At 44.3% G+C, this 27,187-nt stretch overlaps 1 protein-coding gene across 4 annotated transcripts in view; it reads right to left on the reverse strand.

Moving 5' to 3' along the window:
* Positions 1 to 847: 847 nt before the first annotated feature.
* Positions 848 to 27,187, reverse strand: part of LOC142094614 (calcium-binding and coiled-coil domain-containing protein 2-like) — a 34,139-nt gene continuing 7,799 nt past the window's right edge. The window contains exons 2-8 of one of the 4 annotated variants that reach the window (XM_075176940.1): positions 19,625 to 19,690; positions 17,953 to 18,051; positions 17,366 to 17,464; positions 14,632 to 14,727; positions 11,421 to 11,481; positions 10,658 to 10,683; positions 848 to 1,153 (exon numbers count right to left, since the gene is read on the reverse strand). In XM_075176940.1, the coding sequence (XP_075033041.1) occupies positions 1,019 to 1,153; positions 10,658 to 10,683; positions 11,421 to 11,481; positions 14,632 to 14,727; positions 17,366 to 17,464; positions 17,953 to 18,051; positions 19,625 to 19,684 (576 nt within the window). In that variant the 5' untranslated portion in view covers positions 19,685 to 19,690 and the 3' untranslated portion in view covers positions 848 to 1,018. The remainder of the gene's footprint in view (positions 1,154 to 10,657; positions 10,684 to 11,420; positions 11,482 to 14,631; positions 14,728 to 17,365; positions 17,465 to 17,952; positions 18,052 to 19,624; positions 19,691 to 27,187) is intronic. The other 3 variants (XM_075176941.1, XM_075176943.1, XM_075176942.1) reach the window with 3 other exon arrangements.

Raw genomic sequence — 27,187 nt, forward strand, 5'->3', positions numbered from 1 at the left:
ATGTAAACTTTTTTTTGAGGTCCCACTGAAATCCGGACACTTTGGAGCTTTGATATTCATTAACATGTATATAAAACAAAGCATGGAGTTGCCTTTGACAAAAATGATGGAAACCTGTTCTTGAAAATCCAGTATTTGTTCTGTGCAGAGGGCTCATGTCCATTCCCACTTGCTGTATCTATTTCATATATCAGGCATGTCAAACTCAAATTACACTAAGGACCAAATGACATGGGTAAAACCTTGTGAGCAAGCTCTCACGAGCAGGACCCTCGTTCCTCTTGTTGTCTCCCTCCCCGTCTTTCCCATTTACTTCCTACCCCTACTCTGTTACCTGTTACCCTTACCATCCTTATATTTGCCTGGGATTTGCCCTTTATAATAGGACTTAATTCCTGTTGCCCTTTTTGTATTACTGCTTGTATTTGTTACATAAGATTTTCAGCTCTATTTGTGCTATTCTTTTTGGCTGCTTTACAGACTAAACGCTATTAATTTGGACTATTTTGGCATGTATTTTATATTTTCCATCCTACTTCTAAAGGGACCCTCTAAATAACATATGATACTCTAACCTTAGAAGTAAGTTACAAAGCAATTTACAAGGTGGAGCTCTTTAAAATGTGGCTTAAATTAAGAGGAGGGCGATAGGCAATCAACACAATTTGGAACCCCACCCACTACACCGGAAAAAAATGCTGCTCTTTCCCCAGAACAAATATATCTGACAATATTAAATAAGAATTGTTGTAGAATAGGAAATACAGCCAGAAGGTAGAGCAGCAATATTGCAACCTCTGTAGAAACAATTCTTCTCTAATACGTAATAGAGAAAGATCCAATAAAATAAGGATGTAGTATTGATTTATTCAGATGAGGAAATATATACATTCTTCCTATATGTTAATCAAGTAGGTTGTAGTTTTTCTGTAAGGTTATTGCATATATATATATATAATTTTCTTACCTAAAAACAGATTATTTCTACCAATAAAAATCACAAGGCCACTATTCTTAATCAGGAGGACATATTAGTGGGAGACACTAAGTCATGGCACATCACATGATCTTGATACACCTGAGTCTCATTGGCTTGGAATTGTTCTTCACATTGTGGACATTTTAAAGGATTTGATGGTTGCACGGCTGCATTCTGTAAAAAACAAACGAAAAGACATCAAATTGTGCTCTCTATAGTTCATTTTGTGGTTTCTTTCTAGCTCTGTCCTTTTGTAGCTTAGAAATTAATGTACACCAGTCACCTGCACATAGTGGAAGTGGCCATTGTGATGGCTGAAATAATATACATGAAATGGAGCTAATCTACTCACTTGAAACCAGTGGCATCACTTAGGCATGAGGTACAGTAGGGGAATGCGGTCTAGCAATTGATCTATGACATCAATGAGCAGGGGTGCCAAGAGGGTGGGGGGCTGCATACCTGGAAACAGCCAGGTATGTGTATAAATAGTTTTTCCCATTTATTTAAAATGACCTTTTCTTTATTAATGGGCGCTGGGAAGTCTTTTACCCTTTCTGCATAATTGAGTAGCGTGAGACCCCTTTGGAGTACTTTCCAACAAATTTTGGTGATTCATATCGAATTGGGTTTCAGAGTAAACAGCTCCAGGCTCAGAAGATCTGAAACTCCACCCCTTTGGTTATGCTTAAGTGGCCATCTCCTTCTCTGACTTCCTTACTTTATAAAATTACTGGATATTCTGGTGTGGTTTGGCAGTCAATAAGAGTTCATTATAATATTGTGGAAAAGCAGATAGATAGCTCACACTTTATCGACTCAGAGTAGGGAATCGCATGTGTGACCTAGTTAGTTGTTAGGTATGGGTGGCAGACAATAAGTCAGAGGTTTTCAGATAATAGAGGGCCTGTGGGACTCCATTTAATGTGTTTTCTAGAGCTAAGCCCAATTGGTTCATTTTCAGAAAAATCACTTTGATTTTCAACGTGATGCTCAAGGCAGAATTGCCTAAGGTGAATAGAGAGTAGCACTTGGGGGGTAATTTCTGAGTAAGTTTCCAGTAAAAGCGAAACTGAAGAAAAAATAGGTAGGTACAAAATGAATAATAAGTTCTCAGATTGCCGTGAGTCACTAGAATTTGCTAAGCAGCCTCTCAGGTTAAACACTGAAGCAGTTACTTACTTCAGTACTTCAGTTACTTATGGCATCCGATGTTGCTTGCAATACGGTTGCAAATTTGTCCCATTGTAAATATGTTGCAAAATCATGTAACGTTGATTTTCTTTTATAATACAGAACTGACCTGATTTATTGTGGTGGGAGGTGACCTTCTGAAGTGATAGTCAACAGGAGAGACAAGGGGGTAAATTTAAAGCGGCAGTGGCTTTTAAAGGCAAACTTGCCTTTAAAATATAAAGTGGCGATGGCTTTTAAAGTCAAACTTGTCTTTAAAAGTCATCTGCATCATCCCTGGGTCTCTTGGGAAAGCTAAATTTATACCTAGCAGCAGTTGAGTGAAAAAATGAAGGAGAAGACACCGTCCTGCCACGTAACACTTGAGCTGTCATCTTGCTCACCAGGAGCTCATTGCATCTCTTCAGATATGGGTCAGTTGGAAACAAAGAGAAGACATGGGGCCTGATTCATTAAGGATCTCAACTTAAGAAACTTCTTATGTAAGACTCCTGGACAAAACCATGTTACAATGCAAGGGGTGCAAATTAGTATTCTGTTTTGCACATAAGTTAAATACTGACTGTTCTTTCATGTAGCACACAAATACTTCATAGCTTATTTGTACACTGAAATTTAAAGTTGATATTTGTGTGCTACATAAAAAAACAGTCAGTATTTAACTTATGTGCAAAACAGAATACTAATTTGCACCCCTTGCATTGTAACATGGTTTTGTCCAGGAGTCTTAAATAAGAAGTTTCTCAAGTTAAGATCCTTAATGAATCAGGCCCATAGCTCTTAAACCGAGGATCAAGCACAGTCGCCAAAATGTAGTGATCCGATTTCAAGATTATGATAACTCTTGGATCCTGACGAAGCAAATAAAGTACTTGATCTACAAGTCCGACATACTTAGCATAATTGCTTTGTTTAATCTCCTCCTTCAGTTTCCCAAGCTGCTTTTCCAAAAGTCTAATTAAGGAAATCACTCGACTGAAGCTAGTAGTGTCTGAATTCACTTCACAGGGGACTACTTTGAATGGTTTCAGCACCTTGCACAACACGGAAAGTATTCTCCACTGCGCTTGAGTAAAATACATCCCCCCTCCTTTTCCAATGTCATGGCTTGTGCAGTAAGCGTGGATGGCTTTTCGCTGTTCCTCCATCCGCAGAAGCATATACAGGGTGGAATTCCACCTTGCCACCACCTCTTGCTTCAGTTGGTGGCAGGGCAAATTAAATTACTCTTGCAGCTGCTGCAATCTCCTACACGATGCTGCCGTATGCCGGAAATGTCCAGATTTTTTACGGGCCACAGACAGCATCTCCTGCACATCCCTGTCATTTTTTAAAAAGCTCTGCACCACCATGTTTATTGTGTGAGCAAAACAGGGAATGTGATGAAATTCACCCAACTGTAATGCTGTGACAATATTGGTGGCATTATCAGAAATGACATATCCGGAGGAGAGTCCAAGTGGGATAAGACAAATTGTCAGCTGTATGCCTCTTAGTGAAGCTGGTGATACACAGAGTAGCCTGCCTCTGATAAATGTGATGTACTTGGGTACATGCTGCTGCTGCTGTTCTTGCTGATGAAGGTGAATCACCAACCCAGTGGGCTGTCACAGTCATGTAATCTTTAGTTTGCCCAGTTCCGCTTGTCCACATATCTGTGGTTAAGTGTACAGTGGGTAGAATGGCATTTTGCTGCCCAATAATAACATTTTTACGAATCTTCTGGTAGAGGTTAGGAATAGCTTTTACTACTGAAATGGTGCTATGATGGAATTTGGTAACGTGGACACAAGACCTCAAGTAGCTGTCTAAAACCAGCTGCATTAATAGTGGATATTGGATGCAGATCTAATACTAGAATAGTCGCCATGGCGTCTGTGATCCGCTTTGCGACTGGGTGACAGCTTTCAAACTTGCTTCCTCTTGCTAAGGATTGTTTAGCAGTCAATTGTTGTAAACTACTAGTAGTCTTCTTCTTGGTTTGCTTCTGGGATGAAGATTCACCCCCAGCATCAGCAGCAGCAGCAGCAGCAGTGGGACTAACGCTCAAGAATTCTTCTGAGGAATCCAGAATAGTGGAGGAGTCATCTAGCCTTAGCAACTAGGATGCAGAACTAACTCTGATCGCTACTGAGGATATTGACGAGGACGGTGTTGTGGGTGTAGATTGCAGGCATCAGGATGTAGGTGAGAGAAGGGTTCTAGCTGATGTTGGACTGCTTGTTGTTATTTTTTTAGCATAATTTTCAGATTTTCCCAAAACCTTGCCATGTACTTGCGACAAATGGCGTAACATGGATGAGGTTCCTAGATGGTTAAGGTCCCTACCTCAACTGAGCGTGGCTTTACATACTCTACAAATCGCTGGGCAACTGTTGTCAGGATTTGGATAAAAATAATTCCACACATAAGAGGTGGATTTTTTGGTCTTATGTCCAGGCATGACAATGGCCTTCTTCCTATAACATGCAAGAACTGCTTCCACCGGTGCAGGACTTACACAAACAACATCATTCTCATCAACATCCTCATTAGCGCCCTCGTCGGTTACACAAATATCCCCCTCACTATGTTGCAATTCCAAAGTGGCATCCTCAATTGGTGTATCACCGACTACACTCGGGCTGTTCAGGCACACATCTGCAGCAAAGCTGAAAGGGGCCTTCTTTATGGGTACACTATCAGAATGGTCACGATTACACATAGCACTCGTGGATGGACTCTCCTCAGGGATTTGTGTCATTTTTGAATCTGAACATACATTTTCCTCTAATGCCTTACTGTTTTCTTTCAGCTCGTCTTTTACACGTAAAAGTATTTGGGCACCAATTTGGATTCAGAATGACAAGGTCTTGCTTGGTCACGACTGACCTTACAAGAAGATGCCTCAGTAACAGTTGCAGAACTCGAACTCATAGAGAAAGCTGAAGGCCTCATTCTTTCTTTGCCACTGCATGTGTAGAATGTCATGTTGGCAACTCTTTGTTTTTCTGCAGATAATATTGCCTGGATTACAGTTCTTTTTTCTTGACCAAGGTAAAAGGTGTTTTTTTACTTTTTTGTTTCCTTGACTTAAAAACACTATGTACATTTACATAGGCTTTACCAGATGACGTACACGGTTTACTATCACCATGACTGGTGGCAGCAGCTGCTTGGTGCTCCTGGTCTTCTGTGTACTGTTGTGAATCCATTTTGATAACACCGTACACTATGACTGCAAATTCAGAAGAAAAGCCTGCAAGGCCTACTATTTGTATTTCAGCAATGACAATTGGCAATGGAGTAATGGAGCTCTTCTCTTTGGGTGTATATAACACCGTACACTTTGACTGCAAATTCAGAAGAAAAGCCTGCAAGGCCTAATATTTGTATTTCAGCAATGACAATTAGCTTAGCAATGGAGCAATGGAGCTCTTCTCTTTGGGTATCACCTATATAACACAGTAGAATTTGACTGCAGAATTACACCAGCCCTGGCAGCACTAGTATTTGTATTTTTCTGCAATGAAAATTACCAATGGAGTTCTCCTCTTTGTGTGTTACCTATATAACACAGTAGAATTTGACTGCATAATTACACCAACCCTGACAGCACTAGTATTTGTATTTTTCTGCAATGAGAATTACCAATGGAGTTCTCCTGAATGTCACTGTAGACTTTGTTGAACACTGCTACCCCCTCCTCTTTCAATTCTATCTATTTGGCTGACCAACTGCTCAACGCAGTGTGCTACCCCTTCTGTGTTTCTCTTTCAAATGGCGCTAGATCGCCATGGAGGGCGGTATTTATAGATTTCAAAACTCCCGAGATCCGACGACGTAACAATGATGTTTTGCTTCATTTTCTATTCGAAAAAGCGCGAAAGTACTGAGCCGGCTCAGCTCGGTACTTGGATCCCCTAAATTCGGGTGTGTTCGGTTCTCGAGGAACCGAGCCTGAGCATCTCCATTTGTAACAGTGTATAAATTTCACAGCTCCCATAGAGCTGATTCTCCCACAGTCCCAGGGTATACTGGGTTGTGAGGTGATTGGTCTGGACTCTCCAGGAATAGACATATTGTCACCATTGGTAGATGGCCAGGCTTCGTTTACAGTGTAAGGCGCAGTTGAACTGAGAAAGGTTTGGCTCTTTAAAACTCGTTCACAAAATCACAGTGCACAAAATTGAAGTGTACCCAATGCCTACACAGTGAGCTTCATTTATGAAGAGAAAAATAGCTGAGACGCAGAGTAAACTCTGCTGTGAAATTCAGTTTGCGCAGGTGCACCTAGATTTTCTCCAAGGGCACAAAGGTTTATAGAGAAAGATTTTGGCAGAGCAGAAGCTTGTACCAGCAGGTGGGTGGAGTTGGGGGGAGTAAGGGTGTGGTTTCCATGGTGAGGATTGATAACCCCAGTGCACCTAGTATTTTAGAGCAGTGCAATGACAAGATTTCAATTTGCAGCGCAAGATCATTGACATTTCTGTGCAGAGGCTCATGTCCATTTCCACCCCGTAAAATGACCTTTGTGCTAAGCTCAGCTGGCAGAGATAGGGTCATTTCCTATGCTTTATGGTGTCCAACATTTTATGCCTTCCATTTGCACTTAAGCACAGAAGCTCGTTTCTTGGGTACTTTACACAATGTAATACAAAGCTTCAAACACAAAAGTGGCACAGGTAATAAAGAAAAGCCCAATGTTCCCTCACTCTCATGATTATTTGAGATCATAAATGAGGATAAAGCAGTATTTTAGGAGAAAAATTAGAAAATGTTATTTAGTAAAAAGGGGGATCTAAAAGTAGTTGGAGGTTGGTCTTTCGATGTTCAGTATATACTTTTGTACAGTGTGCCTCTTCAGATTTCTCTGTCTCATCGAAGTGCATGTCTAAATTTGTGGGAACAGATCTTGAGAGCAACGAGTAGACATGCCCCTTGATGTGCATAGGGTGGACCATCAAGTCACACACCAAAGAATACTGCACTGTACATCCAGTGTGTTTTGTAAATGAGGACCACAGCTTTTTGTGCGCTGAACCAATACTTGGCCTTAATTCACTACTTTACTATGAACTTGTGCCTCATGCCTTAGTAGTGTCACTAGTACCTATTGATTTGATATATACATAAACACTCTACTCTGTGTGCCAGCGGCAGGTACACTTTTTACTCAAAGGTTTTTATTAAGTTTTTAGTAAAAGAATATGTAACAAACATAGCAGTTACCACAGAGTACAGTGCATAATATATAATGTAGATCCAATAAATCAGTCAGAACTGCCCATAAACCATCAAAAAAGTAACAAAAAACAATAACACAGGAAACATTCAAGTACACATAATATACATAATATATATAATATACGACTTCAATGGGGAGGAGGAGGGAGACAGACAGGGGGGCAGGAGTCGGAGACTGGCCGTATTGACCCCAATCAACCGTAAAGGCACATTTTGAGAGCGGGACATCTACCCTCCAGAGGGGTATACAGCATGGAAGATTTAGGTGGCAGACACAGGTCTATACTTTGAAAAGAATTCGTACCATGTGAACCATTTAACCAGGGGTGAGGAAGCTCTTGAGGAAAAGTTAAAGCCTATGGTTTCCATCTCATAGCTGTGTTGTACTTTGCTGATGATTTTGGTAAGAGATGGAACCAAGGGGGATTTCCAGCTTTGAGCTATTGCGGCTCTGGCTGATATGAGTATGTGCCCAGCCACATAGTGATTATGATGCTGAAGATGAGGGGGATATAGGTGTAAAAGTGCCATAGCCGGACATGGGGATAAATCATCCTTAGTGACCTGAGTGATTAGATGGAAAATTTCAACCCAAAGAGGTTGTAGCTTAGGGCAGTTCCAAAAAACGTGTAGAAGCATGCTAACTTCCCCACAATTTCTCCAACAGTACTTAGTTTCTGACGGCCAGATTTTATGCAGTTTGTCTGGCGTGAGATACACCCTGTGAATCATTTTAATAAGCATTTCTGAATGATTAATACACTTTGACATTTTGTATATATTCTGATTGATTTTCGACCAGACCTCTGGTCAAATATCTAAATTTAGTTCTTTCTCCCAAATCCCCTGCACCGAGAGATCTCTGCTGTCCACAGGAACCATCAAGAGTCGGTACCAAACCGAGATGCCTCCCGCATGAGAAGTGGGAGAGAGAGATGACATAATACCAGGGGGAGCCGGTTTTAAGACCGGAGGGAATGAGGGATGAGAATGTACCCAATGTCTAATTTGGAGGTACTTGTAAAAGTCACGGACTGGGACATCATATCTCTCTTGAATTTGGGAAAAAGAGAGAAGTGAACCTCCCTCCATAAGGTCCCCCAGCCGGCTAGCCCCCTGCCTGTCCCAAAAGCCAAGGCGCAGATCTGGAATCAGTTGGGACAGTGCAATTGTAGAAAGGCTAGAGGAGGGGAGATGAAAATCTGGCAGGAGAATCAACATCTTGTCCCAGACAGAGAGAGAGTCTCTGACACTTCTCAGGGTTTGGGAAGAACTCGGTCTACTTGGCTTGTCTAACCATAGCAGGTCTAGTAATGGGAATGGGAGGAAACTATGTTGCTCAATGTCAACCCAAGGCTTCCTTAGCTGAGGAGGGGCATGCCAATCCCTAAGCTGGTCTAGGATAGCCACAAACTGATATGTTTCTAGCTTAGGGGCAGCTAATCCACCTTTTACTTTAGCTCTAAACGTCTTATCTCTTGATAGTTTGGGGCGTCTATTGCTCCAGATAAATTTAAATGCAATAGAGTAGAATTTTTTAAGCAAACACATAAGCACCAGGTAAGGAATACAACGGAATAGGTATAGTATCTTTGGAAGGAGCATCATCTTTACGGCTGCTACTCTCCCCACCCAGGAAACCTCAAAGTTAATCCAGGATTTTGTTAGTTTATCAAACAAGCCTAACAGTGGTTGGTAATTAAGTTGGATAGTCAGGTTGGGGTCAGATGGTATACATATGCCTAAGTAAGTTATGGAGAGAGAACACCAATGAAATTTATATGTAGACTTAAGGAGTTTCAAGGCATCTTGTGTGAGGGCCACCCCCAAAGCTTCCGATTTGGTAGAATTAAGCTTATAATAAGATACCGCTGAGTACTCTTCTAAAATGCGGCATAGGGTGGGTAGGGAAGACTCAGGGTTTGAAACAAACAAAAGGACATCGTCAGCAAACAAACAAATTTTATGCTGTTGAGAACCAATGACCGTCCCCACCACATTTTGATCCATTCTAACTTTAGCCGCTAGGGGTTCCATGGCAAGGACAAAAATCAGGGGGGATAATGGACAGCCTTGTCTGGTACCATTGCTAATCTGAAAGGCAGAGGAGAGGAACCCATTACTAAAGACTCTAGCAGAAGGAGAAGTATATAAGGTAGCTATGGCTTGCAAAAAGGAACCCCCAAAACCAAATTTAGTAAGAACCGCCATTATACTCCAGTGGATTCTATTGAATGCTTTTTCAGCATCCAAGGAAAGCAACAAGAGCGGCACAGAGCCAGCTGAGTGTGTCTCTATAATGTTCAGAACTCTCCTCGTATTGTCTGGAGCCTGTCTACCTGGAATGAAACCTACCTGATCCATATGGATTAATTGTGGGAGAATAGGGTTTAAGCGGTTAGCAATCAGCTTGGCAAAATTTTTTAGATCTAAGTTAAGGAGCGCTATGGGCCGGTAATTAGGACATTGTGTGGGGTCTTTCCCTGGTTTTGGAATAGTGATTATCTGTGCCTCTAACATTTCTGCCGGTAAGAACGTGTCTTTAGTGGCCAAATTAAATAGGTTAGTGAGCACCGGGGACAGTTCAGACCGGAAAGAGGAATAGAAATCTTGCGTGAACCCATCAGGGCCTGGGGCCTTCCCATGCTTCATGGATTTTATAGCGGCGTGGACTTCGTCCTCTGTCCAGTCCGAACATAAAGCCTCGGCATCTTCGGGAGGCAAAACAGGAAGCGAAATAGAGGCAAGAAAATCATTAATAGCCTCTGGGGAGGGTTGGGTCAAAGTTGTATCTGACTTTAGAGTGTATAAACTTTCATAATAAGAAGCGAATCTGTTTGCTATAGAAAGAGGGTTAAAATGTCTGGGAGACTCTCACATTCCGGATAGGTTTCTTGGACTGCCGGGAGAGTAGGGCAACCTCCCGCATCTGCCTACTTCCTAGTGAAGTGGGCAGAATAAGAGCCGCAATGAAGCGATTCTCGGGGAAACTCTGCACTTTGGCCCCGTCGTTTGCTGTTATATGACACATACATATCATTATGCCATGGGGACCGGGCAAAAAATTATGCAATTCATCAAGCCCTGCCCCCTCTACCCATACCCCTCCAGAAACTCCCGGAGGGGCACTTCAAAAAGTTGACAAGTATGCTTTAAAAGAGTTCCAGTCTTTATAGTTTTCCCCTTAGTATGTAGCGGATACCCTTGTTGGCATAAAAACTGCATTTATGTTTGCAGCAGACTGTGACATCTACTCACCTCTATGGAGGAACTTAGATCAGGGCCTGAAAAATGTACAAAAATGTTGGATTAGTAACATTTTTCCGTATAAATGCATCTCACAACCCTGTCCCTGAAAGAGATTTCAGCTTGTGATTAAGTTAGTTAACAAAATGAATTTGTCAGGGTCCCAGGTCCCTTTAGGGGATAAAGGGACCCGGCATTACCACATTTTTTTCCTCTTATTTCCTTCTACAGTACATTTATAACACATTTAACAAGCACAATGGCACACAATATAGTAATGCTACACTTGTATTGAACTTGCCAAGTATACATTTGCATTTTCATTGTCTAATACATTAGACAGATAAAAACTAATTGGTGTTGGTCTTGCAGTGTTAGTGAATCAGCCCAGACCCTCAGGAGATTAAAACACCTTTCCGAAACTTGCTTCTCTTTCTTGTGAAGGAGGGGGAGGGTGGAAAAAATTACATCATCATGACCCCGCCGCCCCACTTCGTGATGAAGAATGAAATTGTGTCAGTGCAAAGCTGAGGGCAGCCCATGATGACGCAATTCCATCATTACTGCCCTCACACTTGCCCCTTTGACCTCCCCTGCGGGTCTGCCAGGAGAGAGGTCCAAAAATGAACAGGGTGAAAGTATGGTTACTTACACATTGGCACACATCATCACACACACAGGCACATCTAAGAGGCTGTAAGGGTTTGCTAAGACTTGGGGTTCTACAACAGCTGTTGTAGAGCCAGAGGTTGCTTAAGTCTGGTTATATGCATACCTTCATACGGATTCCTAAATAGCAGCCGATTGTGTAGCTCATCTTTTTCAATCTGATGTTTCTATAAATGAATAAATCATTATATTAAAAGAAGGAAACATGTTAATATTACAGAAATGATTTGGCACTGGGAATTCAGACGCAATATTTTACACATTGCTTGTTAGCTTATAAGAGGGACATAGACTGTTGATTACATTTTATTGATGTATCTTTCTTGATAGAATTGTAATAATATTGTACCCATATATTTTACAATCCGATTGCTTAATTTCTAAAATATGTGTTTAATTGTACAATGTGGGAGTCATTCCAATTCAATCAGAATATACTATCTGATTACACAGAATTGAATAATTGTGAAAACGTTTCCCTTAGTGTGATCACATTGTTGCGTGTTTTTAATATGCAAACCTTCGTTACTCCACTCACCTCTAGTTAACACCCATGAACTGTTGTCCTATTTATTATCTCTAACAAGTAAAGCCTCCACCTGTCGCCAGAAACTAAAAGGCCCCACATTTTACAATCCCCTTACCTATCTTTCTCTGCTTCTATTAGCCGGTGATATATCACCTAATCCAGGTCCCCTACACTCCTCACACACACATACATCAGAACACTACCGCTCTATAGCAAACCTCAAACACATCACCTGCTTTCCCTCTCTTCCAAAGTCCTTTAAATGTGCACATTGGAATGCACGCTCTGTTTGTAACAAACTTACCTCCATTCATAATCTCTCTTCCTCTCAAAAAACCTCAACCTTCTGGCAATAACAGAAACATGGCTCATGCAATCAGACACTGCCTCACCTGCAGCACTTTCCCATGGTGGCCTCCATCTTACCCACACCTCCAGACCTGAAGGCAGACAAGTAGGTGGGGTTGGACTACTTCTCTCCCCACAGTGCACGTTCACAGTTCTACCAAATGTCCCATCACTCACGTTCACATCTTTTGAAGTACATGCTATTCGCATTTTTAATCCAATCTCTCTACATGTTGCGGTGATCTATCGTTCCCCTGGAGCACACCAACAATTTATTGAGGATTTCTCTGCATGGCTCCCTCACTTCTTATCTTCAAACATCCCCACCCTCATCCTGGGTGATTTCAACATCCCCATTGATAACCCACCTTCCAAAGCTGCTTCCAAACTACTCTCTCTAACCTCCTCACTTGACCTCTCGCAGTGGATTGAATCAACTACTCATCAGGATGGCCATTGCCTTGATATTGTTTGCTCTAGACTATGCTCTCGGATCATCACCTTATCAGCTACACGCTCACCCCCACTGCTCTAACCTCTCTACTGTCTAACTCTACCAAGCCTCCTCATACTGCAGAAATCTTAATTCTATTAATATTCAACAATTTTCCTCCTCTCTCCAACACCTTCTCTCCCCTATCTCTACATTCTCCTCCCCTGAGATGGCAGTACCTCATTTTCACCAAACCTTAGCAACAGCCATTGATCAAGTGGCTCCAGCGACACTACATACAACACGTCGACTTCGATGTCAGCCATGGCACACTACAGCAACGCAATATCTTCAAAAACTTTCCCGTAAAACAGAACGCCACTGGCGTAAAACTCGCACCTCAAATAACTTCTTCACATATACTTCTATCTATCGCTCCTATCAAAATGCCCTGGACACTGCAAAACAAACATACTTCCAATCTCTTATCTATGCTCAGGCTTCCAACCCCAAACGCCTTTTTAAGACATTTAATGCTCTTCTCAATCCTCCCACCCCATACCCTCCGTCCACTATCAGTGCCCAGGATCTTGCTTCCTATTTCAAGGACAAGATTGATAAGATCAGACTAGAATTGGTATCCTCTTCCTAGACAAGCAATTGGCTCAATTTCTTCCCACCAACCTCTGACACCCTCTTCATTTGACCCCACAAATGAAAAGGAAATTTCTACTCTCTTCTTATCCTCCTACTCTACCTCCTGTGCCCTTGATCCTATTCCCTCGCAAATTGGTAGATCCCTGTCTCCTGTGCTCATCTCACCTCTAACTAAAATCTGTAATCTCTCGCTCTCTACTGGCATCTTTCCGTCACTATACAAGCACGCAGTGATTACTCCTATTCTAAAAAAACAAGATTCCGACCCAAACTCTCTCTCAAATTATTGTCTCATCTCTCGGCTCCCGTGCCCCTCCAAGCTTCTAGAGAGACTTGCCTACATTCGCCTCCTTTCCGCAAACAACCTGTTGGATCCTCTTCAGTCTGGCTTTCGTTCTCAACACTCCACAGAGACTGCGTTGACTAAGGTTGTCAATGATCTGGTCACTGCTAAAACTAAACGCCATTACTCTCTCCTAATTCTCCTGGATCTCTCAGCTGCATTTGACACCGTTGACCACTCACTTCTCATACAAACGTTGCAATCCCTAGGGCTTCAAGACTATGTTCTATCCTGGTTCTCATTCTACCTTTCTAATCGCTCTTTCACTGCTAATTTCTCTGGGGCCACCTCTGCTCCGCTTCCTTTATCAGTTGGAGTACCGCAAGGCTCAGTGCTAGGTCTTCTGCTGTTCTCTATCTATACCGCTTCTCTTGGAAATCTAATAAGTTCCTTTGGATTTCAGTATCATCTCTATGCGGATGATACCCAAATTTATCTATCCTCTCCTGATCTCTCAACATCTGTGTTGTCCCGTGTAACTGACTGTCTTTCTGCCATATCATCCTGGATGTCCTTTCGCCAACTCAAACTTAATCTTTCTAAAACAGAGTTAATAATATTCCCACCCACCAACAAGAGCATACCTGACATTTCTATCTCTGTTGATAACATCACCATAAATCCCACCCCACAAGCTCGCTGCCTAGGTGTAATCCTTGACTCACACCTATCCTTTGTTCCCCACATTGACTCTATATCTAAATCATGTTACATACATCTAAAAAACATTTCCAGAATTCGCACATATCTCACACAAGACACTGCAAAAACCTTAATTCATGTACTTATCATCTCCCGCATTGAGAGTGCTCAATATGAGCGAAGAACAGTCCAGATCTAGCCAAGGTGTGATAGAAACTGATTTTAAAATCACAAAAATAAGTCTAATATAAAGTGTGTGAATATGCAAAATCCTTATATCTCAGCATTTTCACATGGCTTGAAATATGATTACTAATAAATATCAGCATATTTGATCTTTGAAAACCCATGTAGACTTTTATTACCGTTTCCATTTCTTTCAATTCCCTAATCAATGATTCTTGTCCTGCTATTGTGCTTCTTAACATTGCAATTGTGTGTCGCTGTTTCATATTTTCACCCTGTAAAAAACAAACAAAAAACACTTATATATGGATACAGTGTAAGAGCACTCACTGAACAGGGCCTGACAACTTATATGATGTAATTTTTTTCCATAATGATCATGCTGTCTGCTGTTCCTCCCTGTCAGTGATAGGCTGGGAGTGTGGTGGTGCTCTGTAATGTTACTGCTGCTTGCTGCTCCTACATGTCAGTGATAGGCTGGGAGTGTGGTGGTGCTCTGTAATGTTACTGCTGCCTGCTGCTCCTACATGTCAGTGATAGGCTGGGAGTGTGGTGGAGCTCTGTAATGTTACTGCTGCCTGCTGCTCCTACATGTCAGTGATAGGCTGGGAGTGTGGTGGTGTTCTGTAATGGTACTGCTGGCTGCTGCTCCTCTCGGTCAGTGATAGGCTGGGAGTGTGGTGGTGCTCTGTATTGTTACTGCTGGCTGCTGCTCCTATATGTCAATGAGAGTCTAGGAGTGTGGTGGTGCCCTGTAATGGTACTGCTGGCTGCTGCTCCTACATGTCAATGAGAGGCTGGGAGTGTGGTGGTGCCCTGTAATGGTACTGCTGGCTGCTGCTCCTACATGTCAGTGATAGGCTGGGAGTGTGGTGGTGCTCTGTAATGTTACTGCTGCCTACTGCTCCTACATGTCAGTGATATGCTGGGAGTGTGGTGGTGTTCTGTAATGGTACTGCTGGCTGCTGCTCCTCTCTGTCAGTAATAAGCTGGGAGTGTGGTGGTGCTCTGCAATGGTACTGCTTGCTGCTGCTCCTCTCTGTCAGGGATAGGCTGGGAGTGTGGTGGTGCTCTGTAATGTTACTGCTGGCTGCTGCTCCTACATGTCAATAAGAGACTGGGAGTGTGGTGGTGCCCTGTAATGGTACTGCTGGCTGCTGCTCCTACATGACAGTGATAGGCTGGGAGTGTGGTGGTGCTCTGTAATGGTACTGCTGGCTGCTGTTCCTACATGTCAGTGATAGGCTGGGAGTGTGGTGGTGCTCTGTAATGGTACTGCTGGCTGCTGCTCCTACATGTCAGTGATAGGCTGGGAGTGTGTGGTGCTCTGTAATGATACTGCTGGCTGCTGCTCCTACATGTCAGTGATAGGCTGGGAGTGTGGTGGTGTTCTGTAATGGTACTGCTGGCTGCTGCTCCTACATGTCAGTGATAGGCTGGGAGTGTGGTGGTGATCTGTAATGTTACTGCTGGCTGCTGCCCCTACCTACATCAACTTATCTGATGCCACTTTCTTGTGTTAAAAATCTTGCGGCGCGTGCCCCAAGGGCGCACGCAGGGGGGGGGGGTTTCTGAGTCTCCAGAAACCCCCCCCCCCATCCGTGGATCGGTCGGGCAAAATGCATGTTTTGAAACATGGCAAATATTTTTTCTCTTACAGCACCGCTGCGACGCTTCTGTCACAGCGCCGCGGCTGCTGTATAACTCCTGCTCGGCGAGAAGGAGCTGCTGCGCATGTGCGAGCGCAGCAGCTCCTCCCTTGAATACCCGGCATTACTGGCTGGCTTCCCTGGGGCACGGTAGGGCTATTTCTAGTGTCACTGCAAACATTAAATAATAAAAGAGCTGCAGATACTGGCCACAATGAATCTGTTTTTTTATTAATGGACCAAAGACTCCATTTCTGGGTACCCTGCAGGGAATGCAGAGGTGTGTTATTGTATATAAATATTGTATTATAGGATTAAAAAAGTAGAGGATTCCTAATACAATATTTATATATAATCACACAGCTCTGCATACCCTGCAGGCTCCCCAGAAATGGAGTCTTTGGTCCATTAATAAAAAAAACTATGTCAGACTGATTGTGGCCAGTATCTGATTTCACCCTGTAACCCAATAACAAATTATATATATATATATATATATATATATATATATATATATATATATATAGTCCAAACTTGTGTAATGTTTTTTATTTGTTTTATTTGTTCGTTTTTTTCATGTACATTAGCAATGTTAGTTTTAATGTGTGTTATCAATGCTATTTTGATGTGCGGTATCAGTGTTAGTTTTAATGTGGAGTATCATTGCTAGTTTTAATGTGTGTCATCAATGCTATTTTGATGTGCGGTATCATTGCTAGTTTTAATGTGGAATGTAAATACTCATTTTACAGATAGGTTTAGATTGTTTTAATGTACAGTATTTTAGTGTGTGGTAGCAATGATTTTTCATTTCATGTAAAATGCTAATATAATATATATATAATACTTGTTATTTACAGTAAAAAAGTTTATGTTGACATCTTATTGTGGCGCTTTATTTTTTAAGTTGTATTTTTGCTTTGTTCAGAATTCAACTATTTGGAAACCCTCCTTTAAAAATCCTGTGTTTGCTGCATAAAAATTGGTATTACGGTATTTCTCTCGCTGGATTTCAGCTTGCAGCTCCCTGAGCCGCGAGCTGAAATCCAGCTTACTATTACCGTAATAACGGTAATAGTTTTAACGCCGTGGGATATTCAAACAATTGAATATGCCCCAATGAAACATGACAAATATATAATGTAAACAACTTGTTGCCTGCATGGGACTTTTTTTAATATCTAATAGAAAATATTTAGAAGTATTCTATTTTTAGAAGAAAATAAATACGCCAAAACTATTACTAAAATAAGTTTATATTCACCTGCTGCTGAACCAGCTTTTTTTCCAGGATGGACATCTTCTCTTCAGTAGATTTGAGCTGTTCTCGCAATTTCCTCTCTGCGTTCAGGGCTGTTTCATTCTGAGTGAGTTGTAGGATTAAGTAAAAATAAATCTGGCATCAAGATATACTATTCATTACATAAAGATAGGTCTGCTCCTAAGATTAATGTCATGTCTGCAGCCCAACTGATTGGATCTATATGGCAACACTGAGACTATTTACCTTCTACTTGCGCTACTGGTTGGCGGTCAACCCTCCCACACTCCACCACATTTATGATGAGAGGCAACAATGAGCTATTTCTTTACATTATCTCATGGGAGGCACAGTCCTGCTTAGATGGATTGTCTAATTTTGGAAAACACCCTTAATATAACCTGCCCCAGTGTCTCCAATAGGGTCCCCCACCCCTTACTAGGAGCAGTGTGTTCTCAGTGTTGGAGAGCCCAATCCATCCAGTCTCTATAGCAGAACTCCATAGAGCACTATTGAAGAGGACTGGGTGGATTACTACATACTGAGCTGCAGAGGAAATTAGCTGTATACTATAATAAGTTTATGTTCACCTGCTGCCGAACCAGCTTTTTTTCCAGGATGGACATCTTCTCTTCAGTAGATTTCAGCTGTTCTTGCAATTTCCTCTCTGCGCCCAACACTGTTTTATTCTGAGTGAGTTGTAGAATTACATAAAAATAAATCTGGCATCAGGATATACTATTCATTACATAAAGATAGGTCTGCTCCTAATGTCATCACAGTTGCAGCCTAACTGATTGGATCTGACACTACTTCCTCTTTTCTTGCTACCAGCTGCAACAATGTGCTATTTGCTTATTTTTCCTCATGGAAGACAAAGCCAACTTTAACATGTCAGGGGCGCACGCAGGATTGTTAGGGGGGGTTCGCCCCCCCACACACCCCCCAAAAAAAATTAAAAAAAATATGCGAGAGAGCTGCAGCAGCTCTGTATTGGCTGCACTGTACTATACAGCAGCCGTGGCGCTGTCAAAGAAGCGTCCGCGGCGGTGCTGTATACAATACAGCCCTGCCACGGGCGCTTCTTTTGCAGCGCCGTGGCTGCTATATAGTACAGTGCAGCTATGTGGGGCACTTGTTAGTGGAGGGGAGGGGTTTCTGGAGACCCAGAAACCCCTCCTGCGTGCGCCCCCGCATGTTGTCCAGTTTTGGACAAATACCCTTAATATATCCTGCCCCCAGGGTAGCAAAGAGCCCCCGATCCCCTTCCGGCGCACACCAGGGGTATATTTACTATGTAGCGGTTCCGTAGAACTGCTGATTCCCGGAAGTCATTTTTTAAAATGGAACTTTTTTTTAAAGACAATGCCCATCGACTATCACACACTGGGCCTGATACAGAGATACTTGCATTTGAAAAAAGTGTAAGTGAATATGTACGTACACCTTATTCAGAGTTGAAGATGCCTCCAGGTCTGAATGAGCAGCAGAAAAAACCCTTTTAATATGTTACAAACATGAAGCATAAATTAAACTTGAATTAACTAGCTAATACAGCAAGAACAACTTCCCAACATGCGAAAACAAAAAACTTTTTTAAAAAAAATCTTTCCTACTACATGTTTGGAAAATCCTAGTCTATGGCCAAGTGATTACTAAATTCTCAATAAGCAACTGCAAATCATTTGCAAAACTCTAATTACAAGCAATTCACCAGTACAGGTGTTTGTCATCTGCCCATGACCACCCACAAATAAAACCTCTTTTTCAAGTGTATCTGTGACTACGTCCCAGTCTGAATCCATACGTAATTTCTGAAACCCGCCCTTACAGCACATTGCCTACGTTAGAACACCCTTCCCTCCCCCGCCTTGCCTCTTCAGACGTATGGAGTTGTAAGTGGCAACAAGTAGCAGGTCTCAATAGCCGTAGTTTCACTTTCTGAGCATGCGCAGTGTGAAAAAACACAAAGATACGTTACTCGAGCGGATGTACGTTTTACTCTGAATCAGGCCCACTGTGAGCTTCACGGACTATTGGAAATCCAGCTCCTTGCTTCATGTAAGGGTCTATTTACTACATAGTAGGAGGTAGTGGTGGGGAATTATATTATATGAATGGGAAGGTTGTCCAAAAGCAGACATCCGATTAAAAAAACATATTTATATTGTGTTATAATTTAAAGAGCTCTTTAGTACAAAAACAAGCAGCATTCTGTAATTAACGATAACTGGAGTACTGTCACCAATTCATGGATTTTACCTGTTTCAGTGATCCCTGTAACTTTTCATTCTGCTTTTTGTCATTCTCTAGTGTCCTCATCTGCACCTTATATGACAAAGCGTAAAGTAAATGCTTACCACAGTCACAGTGTTTCAGCCTTTGTTAGACATACTTGCCAACTCTCCCGGAATGTCCGGGAGACTCCCACATTTTGCGAGAGTCTCCCGGACGAGTGTGGCAATCTCCCGAATTCTGCCCACTTCACTAGGAAGTGCCCCACTTCCTAGTGAAGTGGGCAGAATTAGATCCCAAACGCCGCGATTCCCGGTGAATCACTGCATTTGGCCCCGCCCCCCGCTGTCAAATGGCGTCATGCTGTCAAAGGGGGCGGGGCCAAAATGACGCAATTTTGGCCGCCCCAGACCCCCCCGCACCCACCTCCTCTGGCTGGCTCCCGGAAGAGAGCCGAAGAAAGTAGGTAAGTATGTTGTTAGATGAAACATAACACATAAACAACAAAGTCTGCAACATTCTCTCACTAATCTACATGAGATGAGAAAAGATCTGGGAGAGTTGGACAGGTTCCAAACTAAGGTAGACGCCGATATTTACTGCTGTCCTTCAACGTCTTAAAGTGCACCCATCATCTGCAATGAGGGCAGCCATTGTAAGAATGAAACTGAGCCAATGACATCCCTACGGAGGTTCCTCAGTGATGTCATTGCTCACCAGTGGATTGATAGTCTACACACTGTCATGAATATTAATGCAACTCGCAAAATAGGAGCCTTCTGTGGGTGACAGGTCAACTTGAAAGCACGGTTTAGTATATAAATAGGTTATATACCGATATATCATGTTTTCTTCCTCCAATTGATGCAGCATTTTGTACAATGTTTTCCATGGCCAAATTGTGGATAATTCATTATTATTATTTTACACAGGTGGATGGTGCAGGTGCTCTCCAATGTGTGCCTATATGTTACTCAGGCTTTTCCAAACTAGCTCACTCTCTCTGTGGGTAGAAATGTAAAATTGGGCCCTTGCAAGTTTAAAAACCAGTGTAGTCAGAGGCGCACCCAGGGGGGTTTTCTAGTCTCCAAAAACCCCTGTCTTACCTGGGGTGCCGTATGCTTACAGTGGCTGGCCCCTCTCCCGGGACCAGCCACTACTGCTTGTAATCATCTCCCAGTCAGTCCCCTGCTGTGTGAGCACAGTTCTCTGGGCAGTTTGGCTCCGCCCCTTCCTCCCACACGGCCAGCATGGGTGTTATGCAGGAGGCAGCAGAAGAAGAAGGTAAGAATGTGTGTGTGTGTGTGGTGTCTGTGTTTGTCTGTGTATATGACAGCTTACATGTCTGTGTTTTTGATCCTGTGTGTTTGTGTGTGTCTGTGCTTATCTGTGTATGTGGCAGTTTACATGTCTGCGTGTTTGTGTATATGTGAGTCTGTGCTTGTCTGTGTATGGGATAATTTACATGTCTGTGTGTTTGACCCCATGTGTGTTTGTAGCCACGTCCCTACACATGCTGGACACGCCCACTGGTATTGTGGCGTGAAAACCCCCCTCCTCGAATCCTGCGTTTGCCCCTGGTAGTGGTACAGTACACATCACACATGTTACAGGAATGGGTGCTAGACCATCTCCCAATAAGCTCACTCCTTTATTAACCCCCCTAACACACACAGTGCACAGCACACAGTTCCATGTTTCAATAAATGTTTAACAGTCATTCACAGGTTCTACACAAGAGCTGACAGTTACTCCTTTAGAGGACTGTCACTCTGCTTTCCAGCCGCAACATTGTCCTCCTTGACAGCTTCCCTGATCTTTCTGGGCAGCACAGTGGCTCAGTGGTTAGCACTTCTGCCTCACAGCACTGAGGTCATGAGTTCAATTCCCAACCATGGTCTTATCTGTGTGGAGTTTGTATGTTCTCCCTGTGTTTGCGTGGGTTTCCTCTGGGTGCTCCGGTTTCCTCCCACACTCCAAAAACATACTGGTAGGTTAATTGGCTGCTATCAAAAATTGACCCTAGTGTCTCTCTCTCTCTCTGTCTCTGTGTGTGTGTTAGGGGAATTTAGACTGTGAGCTCCAATGGGGCAGGGACTGATGTGAATGAGTTCTCTGTACAGCGCTGCGGAATCAGTGGCGCTATATAAATAAATGGTGATGATGATGATCATGATGATCTTTCAACATCAGGTCAATCTGCATGACAATCGTCCCCTGTCCCTTTCACTAGATATGGGTGACAACACAGCTTACTGCAATCTATCAACAGTTGTTGGAGATTGAATCAATCCCCAAACAGGCTTGGCACCCTATTGCTCACAGCATGTTCGTAATGAACTAGATGTCCCTGCAGCCCTGAATGGCTCTTGTTAGTCTCCCACTCATAAATATAGTCAGCATAAATAGGTCAAGCCTATATCAATGGGCTTGAAATTAAACTCAACTCAAACAAAACATGTTACCTAAACACACTCACAAGAGCCAGAGATGTTTCATGCGCATCACAATGGTAACATAAACGCTGAGGGGACAGGGAAAAGAAAGTAAAAGTATAGCAAGAGTTAACTTCACTGGGGGGCAGGGGTCAGCCAATCAGTAGGGACGTAGAGGGCAGGATTATAGTGGGGGAAGCAGGATAAGGTCCAGGTACAGGCAGTCAGCTTCCCCTTTCACTGTATGGAGAGTTTTAGAGTGAGTCTACCCCGCTCTGCTATCCTGATGAGTGCAAACTTGTTTGTTCTTTATTATGCTGTTGTTGTATTTGTGGCCATCTACTGTTTTTCCCTGCTTATTGCTCTTCTCTATATTACTTTCTCCTTTCTGCTTTATTTGTCCTCTATTCCTGTCTCTTTTATTCCTCTGATTTTCCTCCTTTTTCCATTCCTTCAAAACCCCCCCGCCTCCTCTCACTCTCCCTTTCCTTTCACGGTTAACAGTTTCCATCCTCCCCCTCTTCTCCCCAACATGCTGAGGGCTAAGCGTTCCCGGGTCCCCCCCTCCGCCTATTGGAGGCTGCTTCCCCCACCTCAGCTTCTGCAAAGCGGAGAGCACAGGTCCTGGCCTCTCCGCTGTGCGTTCCTCCCTTTCCCCCTACAGAGCAGGGGCCAGGGAGGAAAAGAGGGTCCGCCGCGACCGTCTGCGCATGAGCGGTGCCACGCTCATGCACAAGCCGCCCGACCGCACATGCACAGTCGCTGGCCATTGTAGCGGCGGCCATCTTGGAACTGGGCGCGCCAGGAACGCCCGTCCTACGCTCCACTGCCACCAATGTTTTGAACTCTGACAAATATCTTCCCTCACCCCAGAGCCAGTCTGTCGCTGGGGCTGGGAGGGGAAACACTGCAGGCTCTGCTGTTATAAGCCCATTCATAAGCGATGGCACCCTAACCTGTAACCCCCACCCCTATAAGTCAGTTTCCCAGCATAGCAGGGGGGAAACAACATTAGCGGGGGCACAGTTAATCCCCCCTCCCCCTGCCTGACATAATTTCCTCCCCTGTGTCCCAGACCCTAACCGTAGCCTTGGGGACCCCCCCACCACCCAGTGTCCCCTCAACCAGGACAGGCCCCCCCTGCAGGGCATCAGAGGCCCCCACCAATGGGCAGCATGGGGGTACCCCCCCTTTACTGCAGTGGCAGTTGCCCCTTAACCCACCATGCGCATCGGTAGTAGTTTTTCCCACCCCTCCCCTCCTCCCTCCAACCTTCACCCAGTACTCTATCCCCCTTCCCTCCTCCTTATCCCCCCTACTACCCCGTTCCCCTCCGTGGCTGCTAACCCCCCAGGCCCCCCGACCCCCCCGCATGGCCCCTTGCTCCTTCCCCCCCGTTCTGCTTTCCGGCCTCCCAGCCACGTCCTGCCCACCTTTTTGCGGGGCACCCCCCTCCTTGGCCTGCGGGTCAGGGTGCTAATTTCACGCCTTTCCCTGCATTCGCTCCTCCTTCCTTCCCATGGCGGAGCGGTGCCTCTGGCTGGGCTCCGCATAGCCAAAGGCTCCCTCCCTTTCCTTACTCAGATGCGGACCCAACCCTCGGCCTTACTACCTGCTATCTTCCCCCCCTCCACAGGTGCCTTTGCTTCCACAGTTTCCATTGTTTCCTTTCTCTCAGGGTCGGATTGCACGCAGACATCCGCATTAGCCCCTTCAGTGGTTCTCAGAACGTGCAGATAGTGGCTGGAGGGCCTGGTTCAGGGCAGGGTAAGGCGTCCTCCCTGATGGGTTCTCAGGGCACCCCCTGCACGGTCACATTAAATTTAGTTCCTCCCATTCAGCAAGCTGGTACGGTTTTGGTTCCTGAACCCAGATTTCTAGTGCATAATTCAGAACCGTCATTGCTTGCAGGGTCCTCGGCTCACGGTCCAGGGAGCTCTCTTTCTGTTTCCTCGTCTGCAAGTTCGAATGTGAATACGTCATCGGGTCGGGGGTCCAGGCGCGCTTCTTATGTGGAAGTCGCTACGGGTGCAGCAGGAGCATCATCAGGAGCGGACGGTGGTAGCCGCGAGGCAGCCGGTGAGCATACCAGTGGGTTGTCAGGTATGAGCTCTGATTCAGGCTCTTCTTCCTCTGAGAGTGAGGCTCCAGCTAGGTCCAGGAGTTCGGACAGAATGATAATAAGGTTGCTGGAGAGGAATTTGAACTGTACCCGCCGGAGAGTGGGGGTGGTGAATAACAGCCCCAGTGGCAGGTTGACGGGTGATGTGGTGCGCTGTTCCAATACAGCCATCCTGCAGGACAGTAGAAACAGGGTGCGTGGTAAGATACGCACAGGCCGGTTTGTAGACATGTTTGCCATTACCAACAAGGCTAAGGACGATTTGGCAGCAGCGATGGCACGCTCTGGCGTGGGTGAGGAGGTTTATAAAAATTTTGTCAACTGGTTGGAGGGGTTCCTGGTGTTCGCAGCCTGTTATCTGGAGAGCAGGCCGGAGGAACACATGAACATTATTAAATACATATTCTTGATACAAGGAATGTATACCCGCTCCAGAGGTAACATGTGGAGACGTTATGATGAGGCGTTTCGCAGGAAAGAAGATGGTTTATTGGTGATGGATTTGGGCTGTAAGGATGTGGAGGTGTGGCTAGAGGTGACTCAGCCTAGATCGGGAGCGAGTGTTGCTGGGACAATGAGGCAGAGGCAACTCCCGCATAGATTGGCCCAGCCCTTTCGAGGGAGATGTTTTGCATATAACGGGGGTCATTGTGACAAAGGTGCAGCCTGTAGGTTTAAGCATGCCTGTGCCGCGTGTGGGGGAGGGCACCCCAGAAGAGAATGTCCTAAGAGAAATGGTCCAGGTGCCACGGACAGACCACCCGCAGGAGCTCCTTTTCTCCTATCGTGTAGTCTGAAATAGATAAATGGCTAGGTTAGTACCCCAATAGACCGGCTTCAGAGTTTTTAGGGGAAGGTTTTAGGCATGGGTTTAAATTACCGGTAAGTGGGACTGTACATACGGGTTAGCCGAGGAACCTGAAATCAGCGCTAGAGTTGCCTTTGGTTGTGCAGGAGAAAGTGAATAAAGAGATTGAATTGGGTAGAATGTGTGTTCCTTTTGCTACTCCTCCGATTCAAGGTTTGGTCATTTCCTCGGTGGGTGTAGTACCGAAGAAGGAAGTGGGTAAGTTTAGGCTGATACAGCATCTGTCTCACTATCAGGGTATGTCTGTGAATGACGCGATTGCAGAATTTGAATGCTCAGTGGTGTATCAATCATTTGAGGACGCTTTGTTGATAGTGCAACGCTGCGGGGCTGGTCCGTTGCTGGCGAAGCTCGATATTGAGTTAGCATTTAGGCTTCTGCCTTTGCATCCATCTTCATTTAAATGCATGGGTTTTCGCTTGCCAAGGGGTTATTATATAGATAAATGTTTGCCTATGGGCTGTTCAGTGTCTTGCGCATTTTTCGAGTGTTTCAGCAATTTTCTACATTGGTGTGTGGTTACGGGGACAGGGCATCAAAGGGCCAAGTGGGTCCACGGTGTGTCAGGATTTTTTGTTTTTAGCTCAGTCATTGTTTAGAGCTATGGGAGTTCCAGTGGCTGCGGACAAATCGGAAGGTCCAACGGAGAGGCTGTCATACCTGGGTATCGAAACTGACACCAGAGCAGTGAGCTGTAGGCTGCCTACAGAGAAAGTGGCTTAGTTGAAGGGTGTGATTGACTCGTTGCAGGACAAGGGTAAGGCTCCGTTAAAGCAGGTTCAATCCCTGCTTGGTCTACTTAACTTTGCTTGTCGTGTTATCCCCATGGGCAGGGTATTATGCCGTAATTTGGAGAGGGCTATAGTTGGGGTTACAAAGGTCATTTGGTTAGAATTTCCAAGGAGATTAGGGACGATCTGGTCATGTGGCGTTTGGTTTTGGAGAAGTTCAATGGGGTTTGTTAGTGGATGTCGTCTGCCGCCAATAATGTGGAGCTTCAATTGTTTGCGGATGCAGATGGCTCGTCTGGTTTTGGGGCTTACCTGAACGGGGAGTGGTGTGCGGCCGCGTGGCCCCCGTCTTGGCGTCAGGAAGGTTTCACAAGGAATCTCTTGTTGCTGGAATTGTTCCCAATTATTGTAGCGATGGAATTGTGGGGTAATCGCCTGAGATATAAGAGTATAGTTTTTTGGTGCGATAATTTGGGGGTAGTGCACGCTATCAGTAATCAGAAGGCTACCTCTCCTCCGGCGCTGAGGTTATTGAGGCATTTAGTATACAAGTGCTTATCGTTTAACATCATCTTTAGGGCGAGGCATGTACCTGGGTCTGATAATGGGATTGCGAATGCTTTGGCTAGATTTGATTGGTTGAGGTTTCGTTCGATAACTCCTGGGGCTAATGAGTTTGGTGTTTCATGTCCTGATTTTGTCTGGCAGATTATAAGGCTGGTATAGTGGACCTTGCAAAGCATTCGGTAGCGCAGAGTACCTTGAAGAAATATCGGGAGGCTTGGTCGTCCTGGGAAGGGTATTGTTCATCAAGGGAGGCCGAAGGTAAGACTGATCAGCAGCGCATACTGTCTTTTGTGTGGCATTGTTTTCATGTGGGTAAATCAAAGCCCTATATGGTGTCAGCTTTGGCAGGTATTTCCTTCTTTCTGCAGTTACACGGTAGTCAAGATGTTACTAAGCAGATTTTGGTTCGCAGGGCATTAAAGGGTTTGGCTAGGATTTCCCCTGCGGTGGAAGACAGACGCAGGCCCATTGATAAAGTTTTGTTGGCCGGTCTGGTTAATACTATCCCGATGGTAGCTAGCGATGCTTTTGAGGCTGCTTTGTTTAGGTTGTCATTCGCAATGGCCTTCTTCGGAGCATTCAGAATAAGCGAGTTGGTGGCGTCTTCCAGATTGGCGATCGGGTCGAGGTTACTTCGCAAGAATTTTGTGGTAAAGAACGATAGCATGGCGTGTAAAATACATAGATCTAAGACAGATCCGTTGGGTAGAGGGCGGTGGATTACCTTGCATTGCAACAGGGACAGTGCAGTTTGTCCAGTCGAGCTAGCTAGGTTGTATAAGGACATGGCCCACGCCCCTGGTGGTAATTAGCTTAGGCATCGTGATGGGTACCCCCTTGCAAAGTACCAGTTTTCTGCCGTCTTTA

This window comes from Mixophyes fleayi, chromosome 6 (assembly GCF_038048845.1).
Source record: "Mixophyes fleayi isolate aMixFle1 chromosome 6, aMixFle1.hap1, whole genome shotgun sequence".
NCBI classification, from domain to species: domain Eukaryota; kingdom Metazoa; phylum Chordata; class Amphibia; order Anura; family Limnodynastidae; genus Mixophyes; species Mixophyes fleayi.